This window comes from Sinocyclocheilus rhinocerous, unplaced genomic scaffold (assembly GCF_001515625.1).
Source record: "Sinocyclocheilus rhinocerous isolate Xijiao unplaced genomic scaffold, SAMN03320098_v1.1 scaffold827, whole genome shotgun sequence".
NCBI classification, from domain to species: Eukaryota; Metazoa; Chordata; class Actinopteri; order Cypriniformes; family Cyprinidae; genus Sinocyclocheilus; species Sinocyclocheilus rhinocerous.
Window position 1 is genome coordinate 719,268 of NW_015633173.1, and position 16,099 is coordinate 735,366.

Here is a 16,099-nt window from a genome sequence, read left to right on the forward strand (position 1 = left end):
AAAAAGTTTCATCTGCAGATATGGTCTTGTTTAGGGATCTGTCCCTTTGTGCATACGGACATCTGACTGGTAGTGATTGTTTTTTTTTTCAGCAATAGTGTGCACCCTTCATTTACAGAGAAAAGAAGGTCAGGGAAAAATCTGTAGATGGAAAAATCTCCCAATCACAAAGAGTAGGCTACTTTCTTCATTTAAAAATATGAGATACAGTGGGATGGGGAAAAACCGCCATAACGTCTTGAGACATGATTTTTAAAAGTTGAACTTACATTAATTTTACGCTTTCTAAACGTGCCGCTCTCTTGTGTAAGACGCGAGTGCAACGCTGATAGATGCCCAGCTAGAAAATGTGATAAATATGCGTTCTGTGTGAACGGCTTGGTTTCAGTTTTGACGTAAACAACATCTTCTCCACACTGATGCTCTTCAGTGGCATAAAATGGTCTTTAAAATGACAATAATATCGCTTATCACAATTACTTCTGGGGCAATATATCGCACAACAATAAGCTGTTATCGTGACAGGCCTAGCAATGACACTTACATTGTTGTCGCATTTCGTGCGCCACTGATAAGGCTGCATGACGGCTGATGCAGACCTAAAATTCGAATGCAACGTTTTTGCATTGGAATGTGGATTTTTTTTTTTTTAATTCGACGAATATTCGAAATTCGAATTTTTTTTGGGACAGCCCTACTCTGAATACTTTAGATTCCCACTGCAGCCCATCCCAATAAAAAGTGACAATCTACTTTAAAATGCTAGTAAGTCCATATACTCTGTAACAACACTTCTACTAGCAAAATCGAATATGTTCCCTGAACTTAACAATGCAACTGAAACGATGGCACCAAAGTACAAAGGTAGTTGCAGCCTATGACTAGAGAAAAATGCCTCATTGTTGCAGGCCGAGACCTTTTATAGAGTAGCAGCCTTCAGAGAGGGTGTTTGGTACAGATATTTGGATGAATCCTTTGGAAAATGACATCACAGGAGTAGATTTTTAAGTCAGCATGAAATCAAAATTGACCCTATTTACTGTCTTAATCCATGTTTGTAGAATTATTATGCATGATTTATTATTTAAAGTTAATATGAATTAATATGAATTCCGAAAATTTTTAAATGGTTGTTTTCTGATCTAATTGTGATAAAGTCATCCATGCATGTTTCTTTTTTTTAAACAAATTGTCATAACTCGATCTTCCAGTGAAACTACAGACTTCTCTCTGGTGACGTTTGCTGGATTTCTCAAATTATTTAGTCTGCGTAAGCCCTGTCCCATTTTTACAATCGACTACAAGCTCACATTCAGATCTGCCTGCATCTAGTCAACAACTAATGGATAGAACCATGGGCCGCACCATACATTTATTTATTTTTTTTAATAATCCGCTTCACTCAAATGTGCATCACAAGCTCTTCTGTTTCAGCGCAACTTTAAGATACCGAAAAAAGTGAATGACGCAATGCAGTGACCAAAAAACATCTATCTGAATGTTCATGTCTACTGGCAGTGTTTTAAATGGCATTCATTTCCGAACACGACATTTCCAGAAAGATGTTTGCTGTGAAAACTTTCTAATAGCTAATGCACAGCACACTAATTAAGGCACCCCCACTAAAACATCATTCGAAATGACAAAAAATTAATTGGTATAATAAATCCCTATCAAAAATCCTGCTTCTTTCAGCAATGCATCACATTACGGGTTGACAATGCCATCTAAATAGTACCTTATCATGTACATAAATAGCATGAAATGGTACCATCATTGCGCCATAGTACCGCTACAGTACTTTTTTAAGGACAGGAAGCTGTAATCTTCACTGTCACATCCAACTCTCCTCTTGTACAGCAGGGAGTGTTTAATCAAGCCGTGCGTTAATCTGCTCTGCTCAGCTGCGACGGTGAAGAGGTGGGTGTATGTGCGACCTCTTCACCTGCTAAACTACTTTTTCAGAAAGAAATTCAGCCTCCCACACAAATATACCGGCGAGTCACTACAGTCGAGAACCTGTTATTTTGAATTATTATCTCCTGGACTCAAGTGATTCCTCCACGGCAAAGACGATTAATTTCCCTTGTGGAAGATTATACTGCTTTTCAAATTGGACTGTAAGTTTTGATAAAGAGCCATTAACAGATTTGAAAAGTGGTGGGAAAAGCAGATTACACGAGCAGGTCTCCTGAGAAGCCGGAATCTGCTAACGCACAGACAAGATGCCAATTATCCAAACTGTGTGACAGAAAAAGCACAGGATAGCGGAGCTCAACAGCAACAATACTTAATACAAACATGACCTGGCACATAAGTGCATGTTATGCTGCTGTTAAAGTTAAGGGATCATTTATGTGATGCACTGCAGTCAGTTTAAACAGAAGAATGACCAGTCTGGCATTAGCTAAACAGGTTTAACAGGTTTTTATATGCTATCCACCTAGTTTTGTGACTACACCAACACGGTTTGCACCATATGCAAAGCATTTCCGGTGGATAAAGAAATGTGATACTGAACTGGCAACTTTTAATGTTTATGCAGTTGACATCCAGAATACTGCCATCTGTGTGTCCAGAGAAAAATGAAAGAAACAAAACGACAAGTGCATTAATTTCAATGCACATATGCATTATTTATCAGACAGCCTACATGAAGTGACGAGCAGACTGAAGGGAACATAACAGGCCATTCAGTGACATGAGTTCATCTAATTTTCTGACCATTTTCAGCCTATACGGTTTATTTTGACAATGCAAAGAAGCTCATTTGCCAAACTTTCAAATGTACAACTTTCACACTAATTATGCACAAGACGTACAAGACTTGCTTTGCGAAGGGGTTTTGATCACCTTGTTGGGTTTATTGTGCGATAACCAGATTAACTGTACTGTAGGCCTTATTTATTGACCAAAAGAAGTGCACTGTAATTACGTCTCAAAAGCTTTGCAATGTGCTATGTGGAATGAAAACCTTATGTTTACGCAACAAGAACATTATTGAAACAGAATACCAGGATCGAAATTAATAATTCAAAATGCAAATGATGCACTGTTGACATCTATACATATAATATTTCAACATTATCGAGCCGTTTTCATTTCAGGGTTCCCACTCCTTATTGCCAAAGTGTTTTTTTTACATTGATTTTACACTCAAAAAGAACAATTTACAGCCAATTAAATGTTGCAGTTATTGCAAAACTGAAATCACTATAGAAATTTCCATGACATATTGAGATTCCGTGACTTTTCCAGGTGTGGAAAATACACTTCAAAAACTCCCTGATATTTCCAAGTTTTCTAAGACCATGCGAATCCTGCCCCTTTCAAAAAGTACCATGTGTATGGTAGTAAAAGCTATATTTATGTGTCAATGCTATATTTACATGGTACTTTTGGTGAGAGTAGATTGGTAGTAGTTCGAAATCCATCTGAAACATGAAGCTGAAAATTCAGAGAACATTCATAACCTATTTATATTCTATTCATGTAGAATAAAATAAAAAAAATCAGTCATTAAAGACTTAACAGCCATTATAATCATCTATTCTGACATTAAGTACTAGTGGGTCAGTCCCATGCAGTTCCTATGTCAGTAAACGAAAGAACAACAACTTTGTCTGGAGACTTTGTAGAAGAACATCCATTTATTTTCCTCACCTCTAGTTTGTGGTTGAGCTGAAAGATGGTTTGGGATTTGTGACACAGCTGAGCAAAACATGAGCTGAGACTGGTCATCTTCTGACGGCCCTCATATGTGATATCTGCCTGATCCGGGTCGATCTCTCCCAGTAACATATCCACATCCACAAACGCCTTGTCAAACTCCTTCTCCAGCACCTCCAGCCATCGGAACATGGACATACCGGAGCCGGCAGCCGCAGCGGGACCGGGTGAGAGGGCCGAGCCCGGAGATACAACACCGCCAGCGGACGCAGACATCTTTAACACGGATACAGGGAGAACACACAGATAACTTGAAACTAGTCCTTTACTCGGGGCGATCACCCGGCCGTTTAAGTTATATTAACAATAGACTTCCGATGTGATAGACTGAGAGTGATGATTTGTTGATGTGTTTTCCGTGCTCTCATCTGACCAGGAAATCCGAGATCGCACAAGTCAACAGCGTGGATCGATTAGTTTGGTCTGCCACACGATGAGGCCGGCCCGTCAATGAAGAAGGCCGTCGATAGACGAGCGAATCGATTACTGAGTACGTCAGATCTCCTCAATTACTTCGTGGGAATTTACAGCAGATAACACCGTCTGTGGCATAATATAAACACAGTAGTTATTATCATTTTATTAGTTGTTGAACTGTATAATATATTTGCACTTGTTAATAATGCCTATACACGCTTGGTTTCTGTTATTAATATTGTTTAATAGTTGTAATATTTAGGAAAACCGTATAATTATGTAAGCCTGAATTAGAGAACATTATGATGAAATAATAATAATACCTTTAAACTAATTACCAGGGTTATTATAATTAACTAAAACTGAAACTAAAATTAAATTTAAAAAACTTACTTGAAATAAAATAAAATATAAAAAGGCAACATTTTTCGTTTTAATTTAGTTTAATTTGAAATAAAATCAATAAAAACTATATGTATATACTGTGTGTGTGTGTGTGTGTGTGTGCGCGTGTGTACAAAAACACAACAAATTTACTAAAACTTTAAAAGTAAAATAAACATAGCAAATATTAAAATAAAAACTGATTCAAAATATTAATAAAACTACAGTAGTATCTCAGTGATACTAAATAACACTGCTAATGACATACTATCAAATGTTAAATTAATCGATTATGATATCATATTTGGCTCAAATAACCAGAGATTTGTGATTATTTGCTGCACCACCCAACCTTTATTAATGGATGAATTTATTTATTTATTCATTCATTCATTCATTTAATTTTTTTAAGCTTTTTAGAAATTAAAACTTTATGTTATAAAAAAAAACAGTCAGTAATGTTAGTAGTTTTTTAATCCAGTAGTCCAAAATATAAAATGTTTATACATTTTTGGTTTTAAAACTTTATTTTGTGAAGTGAATATTCCTGAGTGCAAAGAGAGGCCAAAGCATTTATACAGAAGAAATGCATTTGTTTAACTAATAGGTTGTAAATAGTTTATCAGCAAGTTTCTTACATTTGCAAACAGACAGGACTTTCTACTGCTGATATGTCAGTTCCTTGCTGGTGTCGAATTTTGTTTTCTAACCAAGATAATGATCTCAGCCATTGTTTCAAACAAAGCAGAGGAGTCTTATTCTCACAAGGGTGAATCTGGCTCAGCTATTTAAGCCTCAGACACTTAAAATACTGCTTCAGCACAGAGGCGTTTGAAGCTGTTTTCTCAGAATGATGGTATTCTGCCTTTTTCTGTGTGTCTTACTCTACAGTCAACATGCCCACTGCAGCCACATCTGTCCAAAAAACTGCATCTGTGAGCAAGCAACCTCAGTGCAGTGCTTTAGGGTTCAGTCTGTACCACCGCTCATCTCAAACAACCTGAAGAAAATACACCTGGGATACAATCATCTCAAAGAACTGAAGGTAATTTTTAGTTTGTTCTTAATTGATTTTATTTTGCTGTTCAGGATTAAAACATCTATCTATCTATCTATCTAATCATCATCAATTCATTCAGTCATTGATTGATTTATTCATTCATTCTCAGTGGATGAAATAATTTTTTTCTTGTTAATTTTCTTGAAATTTTAGTTTCATTTTATACATTTTTGTACTATGTGATTTTTCTGTAATCTATCTATCTATCTATCTATCTATCTATCATCTGACTATTTCTATCTATCTATCTATCTATCTATCTACTGACTATTTCTATCTATCTATCTATCTATATCTATCTATCTATCTAATCATCATCAATTCATTCAGTCATTGATTGATTGATTAATTCATTCTCAGTGGATGAAATCATTTTTTTCTTGTTAATTTTCTCGAAATTTTAGTTTCATTTTTTACATTTTTGTACTATGTGATTTTTCTCTAATTAAAGTTTTAATGATTATTATTCATGTATTCTTAGTGCCTATTATACTGGTAGATTTTAAACAGATTGTGTTATTTATAGGCCAGAGATTTTTCTGGTCTGCCAGGCCTTGAAGAAGTAGTTCTGTCTTCTGGTGGGATCGAGCAGATTGACGCCAATGTGTTCAGATCTCACGTGTTGTTAAGAACTCTGGACCTTCAAAAAAACTATTTGAGACAGCTTCCCCGTGGCCTGCCCTCTGGCCTGGAGATCCTGCATTTGGGCCACAACAGGATCCACAGCCTACAAGAGTCACCCCTGGAGGGCCTCGAGAAGCTGCGGGTCCTGAACCTCCAGAATAACCAGATTAGCACCTTGCGCGCAAACACCCTAACATTACTTCAAAAGCTTGAGTGTCTTTATCTGGATGGAAATAAAATCGAATCAATACATGGCGCCCCCAGGTTGCCCTTTCTACATTTGCTTAGCATGGGAAGCAACAGGATCTCCTCCATATCATCAACGTTCTTCTCTTCACTGCAGCTTCTAAAAACGTTAGATTTGTCTTCAAACCGCCTCACCTTCAGTATCATTGAAATAATAGTTTTTTATTAACATTTTGATATTAATATTAATTAGTATGATTAATATAATTAATATGAATATTTTCAAATTGACCCTTATGACTGGTTTTGTGGTCCAGGGTCACATATTGATATTCATTTGATTTCCTCTGAAGTAAAGTCAGTCTGTGTTTTTTAGTATCATTTAAATAATACTATAGTTTTTATTTTATTTTAACATTTTGATATTAATATTAATTAATATGATTAATATTAATGAATGACTAATATTAATATTTTCCAGTTTTCATTTTAATTTCAGTTAGTTTGAGTAATTTTGGTATGTTTTTGCCTTTTTGTATAGTTTTTACAGTTTTATTGTCTTATTTTAGTTATTCAAGTCATTACTAAATGAAAATGAGAAACATTGCCTTGGCAACTAGTTAAAATAAAACACATCGCATGTTTTATTTTATTTCAGTTATCGTTCATTTTATTTCAAGTAATGAAAATGTTTTTTTTTATTTTTTTATTTATGAGTTTATGTATTTGTTTATTTATGCATTTATTCATGGATGTATTTATTCATTTGCACATTTATTTATGCATGCATACATTTACTATATTTATGCATTATGCATTTATTTGTTTATTTTATGATGTGATTAATTGGCAGAGGTGTAAAGAGTACCTAAAAACCATACTTGAGTAAAAGTACTGATACCTTACAGTGAAAATTACTCCACTACACGTTACAAGTCACCAATTCCAAAACAACTTAACTAATTACATTTACTCCAATACTTTACACCTCTGTTAATTGGTCATGTTAAATGATAACTGTTTGATAACTGTTTCTTTTAATCAGTTTTTTTATATTCTTTTTATACCAGCCTTCCTGAGACACTGGTCCGTTTGGATCTGAAGGGGAACAACATTGACACGATACATGAACGTGAGCTGAAGCCTCTCAGGCGACTGCAGGTGTTAAATCTGCGCAACAACAAACTCTCCACCCTGCCTGCATTGAACCTACCAAAACTAAAACTTCTATATTTGGATGGAAACCCGTGGCAGTGCAGCTGTGAACTCCTTGAGGTCAAAAAGGCCCTTTTGGCACAGGATGTGGAAATCAGGCCTGATTTCTGCAGCGAGCCTGTCCATGAATCTCTTGATGAATGGCGAGCTTATGTGCTGGCACAAGATATCTGTGAGAAGCAGACCAGGGATTTGTTACTGGAGAGAAAAACTGATCACATAGACAACGAGGAATACGATGATTATGATTTGTAAATGTAATCCTTACATATGAAGACATAACTGCAATGTTGTTCTGCCTCGCTGCATGTTTTGTTTCTGCCATCCCATACAGAATGAACAATAAATGATCACTGTTGTGGTGTTTTGTCCAATTTGGTCACCATCAGTGATATGGACGCGTTAAAATAAAATCAACTGTATTTGGATTGGAAAAGATGGTTTTCAGATGGCTTTGTTTCATTAACCTCCAGAAAGAAATCATAAACAGACCCATAAAAAGCCATTTTTGTCATAGTAACATATAAAAATATAATATATAAATAATATTGAAAGTATTAATTTAATATATTTTGTAATTTAATATTAATAAATGATATAATTTTTTACACTTCTAATACAATATAATATTTATATAATATAAAATACAATAATATTAAATTAAAATATATATTAAATATAATTTATAGTTGCAACGCTGATCCATTAAACACTGGCTAGTTAGTACGTGTTAAAAGTTGTTTTATGAAAACGTTTTATATATTCTATTAGATTAAGTAAAATCTGAAATGTATATCCGAAGTAAACATAAAATATTGAGCTTATTATATTCATTGATCAAATTAATAGACATTTAATAGGATAAACGCACATTCCACTTACCGGTACAGCAGCCAATCACAGGGCACCATATCGCGTAAGGCTTAATTTTGATTTGTTTTGATCTGAGATCAGCCGTCAAATGTTCATCTCCCGCCTTAGCACTTGCGGAGAAAACGTCACAACCGATCCCAGACCAGCGGCTAGAATGACGCGCCAACGCTCTGTCAGCCGTCCAATCAGAGAGCTCCATGTCACACAGCAGTGGGTTCAGAGTGGAAAGGTTGGCAGGAGGAAGAAATGGCAGCCGACGCGCTGCGGTGTTGGCAGTGACCAAAATGGCAAATTTTTCGATAGACCATCGCTCACACGTACACAGATTACTTTAATATGAGGAATTTACTTCAAAATCCCATAGATATATTCAACTTGGACGCGTTTAAAAGACTTTAAAGCATGGCTTTACTGAATGAGATGGTGTGGCGGTTTTTGCACGCGCTGCTCTATGTCCAGCGCGCGCTGCTCGCCTGGTTCCGAGTCCACATCTGGAGGTGGAAACGGGCCGTGCTGGGATTGTTACTGCCTCTTGCCCTCGGCTTTCATAATCCGAAAAAGACTGGACCCATAGGCAAACGGACCAGCCGCCGGGTTCGCTGGGGAGCCGATGGCAGGACGTTAGAGAAGCTGCCACTTCATGTGGGGTTGTTGATCACCGAGGAGGAGATCCACTTCACTGACATCGCCAATCTAGTGGTCTGGTGCATGGCAGTAGGCATCTCATATGTCAGTGTTTATGATAATCAAGGTAAGACTAATCTGGATTCTTATGCATTGAATAAAGAGAAGTGAATGACAGTCACATGCATCCAGTCACCTGTTGTTTTTTCAACACCCATGACTTGAGCAAAGAGATCAATGCACAAACGTGATGTATTGGTGTAGTACTTTGTGTTCACATATGATTGCCTTTATGCCTTTTTTGCTCATATTGATGTCAGATAGTATGGTTATGGTTATCTGTAATAATGTGGGTCAAAGACGACATGTCCCATTTTGGTTTCCGCATCAGATTAAATGTACAAGTGATTTTGTATACATAAGAAGTTTATATACATTAAAGTGATTTTATACACATTAAAGTGTCTACTTTAATGTTTCAAATAACTTCTGTGAAAATAAAATGTCAAAATATGGGTGAAATAATATTCCATCGTCATTCAGCATAACAGATATACAGGTGCATCTCAATAAATTAGAATGTCGTGGAAAAGTTCATTTATTTCAGTAATTCAACTCAAATTGTGAAACTCGTGTATTAAATATATTCAGTGCACACAGACTGAAGTAGTTTAAGTCTTTGGTTCTCAACAAATTAGAATATGGTGACAGGCCAATCAGCTAATCAACTCAAAACACCTGCAAAGGTTTCCTGAGCCTTCAAAATGGTCTCTCAGTTTGGTTCACTAGGCTACACAATCACAGTTGTCCAGAAGACAATCATTGACATGTGACACTAAAGACTGGAGTAATGATGATGAAAATTCAGCTTCGATCACAGAAATAAATTACGTTTTAAAATATATTATAATAGAAAACCATTATTTTAAATTGCAATAATATTTTACATAATATTTTTTGTGTAATTTTGATCCAGCCGTGGTGAGCATAAGAGGTTCTTTTTTAAGCTCTATTTGAATTTTTTTGAATTTAGTTTTTATTTGATTCTGTATTCTGTGCTGCACATAAAGGTTTAGCTAAAAATCATGAAATGCAGCCGAAGCAATATTTTATAAATATCCAATTAATCAATAGTTTTTTTTATTATTATTTGTCCCCCCCCCCAATAATATTTTTACTAGAGTATTCATTCTCTCTCCATTTTTCTCTCCTCTCCACCTGTAGCTCCTTGCCGTCCCATGTAGACGTCTCTTACGACGACCTGTTTGGTGCTCTGCAGCGCTATGCGATGTGCGATCAGCGGTTGGGCAAGTGAGGAAGAGTCCGCAGAGAGCAGAACAGAAGGAACCGAATGAGCGAGAGGGGATGGAGGGGGTCCGTCCATCTCTTCATGTTTACAGTGCGATTTATCGTGCAGCCCTAGTTCTGAAGTATTCATTCTCTCTCCATTTTTCTCCTCTCCACCTGTAGCTCCATGCCGTCCCATGTAGACGTCTCTTACGACGACCTGTTTGGTGCTCTGCAGCGCTATGCGATGTGCGATCAGCGGTTGGGCAAGTGAGGAAGAGTCCGCAGAGAGCAGAACAGAAGGAACCGAATGAGCGAGAGGGGATGGAGGGGGTCCGTCCATCTCTTCATGTTTACAGTACAAGCACTGGAGCCTCAGCGCCAGCAACCCGCTGCTGCTGCTCTTCTCTGCCCGGATCATCTCTGCTCTTCTCCGCCAAGGCCTGCCGGGCATATTTTTTTTACTTTCCCGTATCTTTGGACACTTTGGTATGGTGGCAGTTTGTAAAAGTGCACTGAACTCTACAGAAGTTAGTGTTACTCTAGTGTGACTTCACGGCAAACGAGAGCCCTTGGAGAGAGAAATGCGCTTGTAGTTGCACAGCTGCTTTCAGATGGCGCAAACGTGCAAGAGATTTCTATTCGACGAATCTTATGCATGCCGAACCTGTCTTTCTGCAATGTCATGCTCCCATTAAGGCTTAACAAGCTCTCTTAAATGGTTATGTGTGTTTATTCGTAATTGTGTTGTATGAATGTGCACGTGCGTGCCACAAATGACAATAATTAGCATTAAACCCTGAAGTTTGTAATTCTAAGTGCGTAAATTGACTGCTCTACATCGTTCCCCCCGAAAGCTCTCGCCGTTTGTAATGGCTTGTGGTGCTAATTATGTTTTTATTTGATTTTTATTTGTCATCAGTAAATATTGTTTCATTCAGACGTCTGTTATTTTTCTCTGTCAATTTCTCTATGCATCAGAAATGTTTCACATTAATATTTCGTGAGATCCGTGATTGTTTTTTTTTTCATAAAATGCCACAGGCTTTTCATCGTTCTGCTTACCAGAAGAAGTCTTAAATCTGTAATTCATGGGTTGCCGTTGAAAGGGTTGGTTTGCTAGTGTCCAGCGTGAATGTATAATAAACGCTACTGGAATCCTTTAACAGTAGTTGTGTTGAGAGTGGCATTGATTCTTCTGAGGTGAAGTCGAAATGAAAAGAGGAATGATCTTCTGTTGCAGCTTCACTCACACACCTCCTGCTTCTGAATGGTGTGTGGTTTTTCTTTTAACTGACAGTTCTTCTGGCTGGCACTTTTATCCAAAGTGACTTGCGTTCAGGCTATATATTTTATCGCTATGTTCCTTGGGAATTGAACTCATGGCATTGGCATTTCTAGAGACATACTCTAACAGTCACAGGAACTCTGCTGGTATATTGGCTACATCATAAATAATTCTTCTACAATTCGTCTACCTATAATTCAGCTTGATTCAGCTAAGGATGATGATCTCAATCTCCAGAATGTACAAAAAAGTACTTGCCGCCACAAATGTTGTCTGGAGGACTCAAGCACTATATTCCAACCTGTCTGAAGCCATACAATATCTTGTGTGAGAAACGGACTGAAATTAAACTTACCCGAAATTGAAAATCCTGTCCTGACAGCTGTGGTCACCATTCACTTCCATTATATTCAAAAGAGCAGTTTAAACTTAATGCAATAAATATCTCCTTGTGAGTTCTACGGAGTAAAATAACTAAGGTGGGATTCAAAGGCATGAATGGATGAATTTACATTGTTGGGGGACCTGTCACTTTAAATTCACATTCATAAGTAGTAGATGTAATTGGAACGTCAAAGCTGAAGGATGGGGGTTGTCATAAATTTCTCCTGTTCTTATTAAAAACACCTCCATGTCCAAAAATGCAGCTTCTGAAGTAGTTCACACATTTAGGTCAGTGAGGACAGGTGTTATGAACATCTGGGCCACCGATTACATTGCTTCTGTTGGGTGACATTCACTCTGTGACAATGACTGCTTTGAGATGAAAAAGCATACCAGAACTGGTTGCCTTTGAATTTTACCCTTCATTCGGTGGTTCAGTATCTGTTACTCAGATCTACGGTTGACTATGTTCAGAGTTACTAAAAGCTGCTTTTCATATTCCCATGCTCTCACAGGAGAAGTTTCATTATGGATTGTTGCTGGGATTGAAAATATGTCAGGTTGCATTTTTAAAAGCATATCAGGAGGACAGAATAATGCTGGAAATTAACATAAATTTGGTGTAAATTTAGATTTTCGATGCAGTTTGAAATGTACAAACTAATTCGGTCTTACATGTCCCTCATCATCTTTAATGTATTACATATTTTATTTGGAAAAGCTTTTCCATAATTATTTATTGCTATTTTTCATGTCACTTAGATTTCTTTTCATATTTTTTTTCTTCTACATGAATTCCTATGCATTTGGTTCACAAACTGCACTTGCAAGCAAGAAGGGTTTATTGCCTTAAGCCTCTTACAGAATCTACTTTCCATTTTTTTGTGTCTATAAAGAGTAAATAAAAGTGTGAGTTTCATTGTAACAATTTCATGTAAGTGACTGAACATGAAATACATGACGACTTGATAACTAATAGCTGCACTGAGGGACTCTTTTGAGAAAATGTTTGTCAAGATGTTTGGGAGTATCTGAAGAACAAATTGTTGTGACCTGCCTCCGAACATTAGGACAAAATATTGTATCTTGTGTACAAGTTATCCTGATTGTTGTAGGTGAGTAAATGTGAGGTCTGGTATGGAACTATGTCTTATTTATAAATCCATATTTTGCCATTGTTTTAAATTATGATGAAACATAAGCAGACAGAAGATTTGCCATACTGTGTGAAAAGTACTGCGTTATCAAATGAGAGATGTTATGCAAGTCTGTTATGTAAATTATATAAAGCAATATTAAATGTATTATATAGTTAGTTTCCTTTGAAATTTTATATATTTTTTATAAAAAGTTATATAAAATTTGTTTCCTATAAAATTCCATATTAAAGGAATTGCTCACCCAAAATGGGAAATTAATGTACTTGCCCTCATGCATGGTTATGGATTTGTAATTTGGCTGGAGGCGACGGTTAAAATCTCTTAATGATGGATTTGTTTCTTACAAAAATGCAGCTTTTCACTTCACAAGACGTTAATTGATGGAATGGAGTGGTGTGGATTACTTGTGGATTATTGTGATGTTTTTATCAGCTGTTTGGACTCTCATTCTGACGGCACCCATTCACTGCAGAGGATCCCCTGGTGAGCAACTGATGTAATGCTAAATTTCTCCAAATACTCCTTTAAGACCTAAAAGCAGTTACAAGATGCACATCAGTAAGAAAATGTTTTTTTTTTTTTCAGGTGTTCAATGTTTTTTTATTATTATTTTATTTAATAAGGTTAAAGCTGAATTTTCAGAAAATCATATTTTCCTACCTCAGGCCCTAAGTACCTGGACATTTCAAAATGCTTTGGAGTTGAAGGTCAGTGCAAAAATACAGCAAATATCATAATATTATGAAATGCATAATATGATGAAATATGATGTCAGAAAGGTCAAACTCTTATTCTAAAGGGTGGGTTGTCATAATGGGGTTGAAGGCTTCTCTTTAGAAAAAAACGTATAAATTCAATATTAGAAAAATGTGTATAGCCCATTCAAATATGGAGACAAGCTAAACCATATTACCAATAAAGCATGTAATTATTTAATTATTAATATTTTTTTATTTATATATATATATATATATATTTAAATATTGTAAAATGTTTTTAATTACAAATATTTTTCTTTTTTATTATATTATTTTTTATTATACATTGAACAGTTATGTTTATAATGTGAATATAATTTCAGTAGTATGGTGCAGATTGCATCATTCCCTAAAAATGACTTTCTTCACTGTCTAATGAAATGTAAACAATTTGTTTAGTCGAGGAATACAGTATCCAAATGAGTCTTAAGTCTTGTAGCTTTTTGGTCCCACTGTTTTACTAAAATTGAAAAATCAAACAAACCAACAAACAGAATTTCATTGAGCATGATACGGGCGTATTTATTGATAGTGGATTAAGAACTTATCTGTGTCTGTCTGAATGACCTTTAGTGTTTGTTATATGGAGCTTTTTGTTAAAAATCCTTTGTTCTTTTTTTTATTGTACATGTTTCCAATAAAGCACAAGTCCGTGTGGACCTTCAGTCAGTCAGAGAAAGGCATCGACCGCCGCTTTAGGTGATCCACCCCCCGAAGCTAATGAGATAAATATTGCAGCATGATAACACCTTGAATAGAAACAAATCAATTTGATCACCAGGGCATATTGAACTGAGGTGCTTAGAAAGCATAATTCAGACCTGCCTACAAAAATAACATCTCGTAGTGGATTAGCCAAAGTCTAAATTATCATTAGGTTGTTTCAGGGAGCACACAACAGTCGGGATGCATTAGCAGACACATAAATCCACTCAAGGACCTGCTTTATGAGCTCTGCAGTTCCCTCGTTTTTGTTGATTTGAATTTGTGCCTATTTATAGTACAGACATTGTCAGGTCGTTCTCTTGTAATAGGGTGTTTGTCTCCTGCTGCTCGACAAAGCAGTCATGCTCCAGTCACGGGCACTCAGCAAAGGAAATAGATAAAGGCTTCTTTATAAATCAGCATTCTTCAGGCTGCATGAAATTTTAAATTGATTTTGTCTTTCAGTCAAGAAATCAACTGTATGATATTTGCTGTGTTTGGAATAGCATACTAACTACTACTATTATGTACACTGGACACATTTCTGTTTGCATAAAGAACTACTACCAATATGGGCAGTATACAAGCAAGCTCACTGCCAGGAATAATGTATCCCACAATGCAATGCACTCAACTTGACCTTCCATTTCCTTTGTGATGAATGGACCAGGAGAATTAGAAAATCTTGAAACTCATGAAATATTTTTGATTTAATTTGTAAAAGTATTGCACAAAGTGTGGTCTGTTGTATAACAGAACCATTGAGTAATATTGCGTGGCATTTCTGTTAATAATGATGATTTAATCATGCAGGCCAAGACTGTTCAGATTAAAGATACAAAACATGTTAGAATCTGCTTAGACACACTTTTATTTACGGACTGACGGATGGACAGATAGATAGATGGACGGACCAACAAATAGATATGGTTAGACACAGACAGACGGACGAACAGATGGACAGATAGATAAATGGATGTATGGACGAACAGATGGACAGATAGATAGATGGATGGATGGACGAACAGATGGACAGATAGATAGATGGATGGATGGACGAACAGATGGACAGATAGATGGATGGATGGACGGACCAACAGATAGATATGGTTAGACACAGACAGACAGACAGACAGATAGACAGACAGATAGATAGATAGATAGATAGATAGATAGATAGATAGATGGATGGATGGATGGACGAACGAACAGTTGGACAGATAGATAGACATATAGATGGATGGATGGACGGACCAACAGATAGATATGGTTAGACATGGATGGATGGACGAACAGATGGACAGATAGATAGACAGATAGATGGATGGACGAACAGATGGACAGATAGATGGATGGATGGACGGACCAACAGAGATATATGGTTAGACACAGACAGACAGACAGA

General features: G+C 36.4%; 1 protein-coding gene, 1 long non-coding RNA gene and 1 pseudogene across 3 annotated transcripts in view; 2 read left to right on the top strand and 1 right to left on the bottom strand.

Moving 5' to 3' along the window:
- gopc (golgi-associated PDZ and coiled-coil motif containing) overlaps nt 1-4,148 on the bottom strand; it is a 14,912-nt gene extending 10,764 nt beyond the window's left edge. Inside the window, exon 1 of one of the 2 annotated variants that reach the window (XM_016556479.1) lies at nt 3,664-4,148. In XM_016556479.1, coding sequence (XP_016411965.1) covers nt 3,664-3,945 — 282 coding nt within the window. In that variant the 5' untranslated portion in view covers nt 3,946-4,148. The remainder of the gene's footprint in view (nt 1-3,663) is intronic. The other variant, XM_016556480.1, reaches the window with a different exon arrangement.
- LOC107743305 (uncharacterized) lies at nt 4,138-6,565 on the top strand. Its single transcript, XR_001640393.1, has 3 exons — nt 4,138-4,219; nt 5,422-5,575; nt 6,117-6,565. It is a non-coding gene; the product is annotated as an uncharacterized LOC107743305 (long non-coding RNA).
- Nucleotides 6,566-8,701: 2,136 nt separating this feature from the next.
- Nucleotides 8,702-10,847, top strand: LOC107743321 (dehydrodolichyl diphosphate syntase complex subunit nus1 pseudogene; annotated as a pseudogene).
- Nucleotides 10,848-16,099: the final 5,252 nt, after the last annotated feature.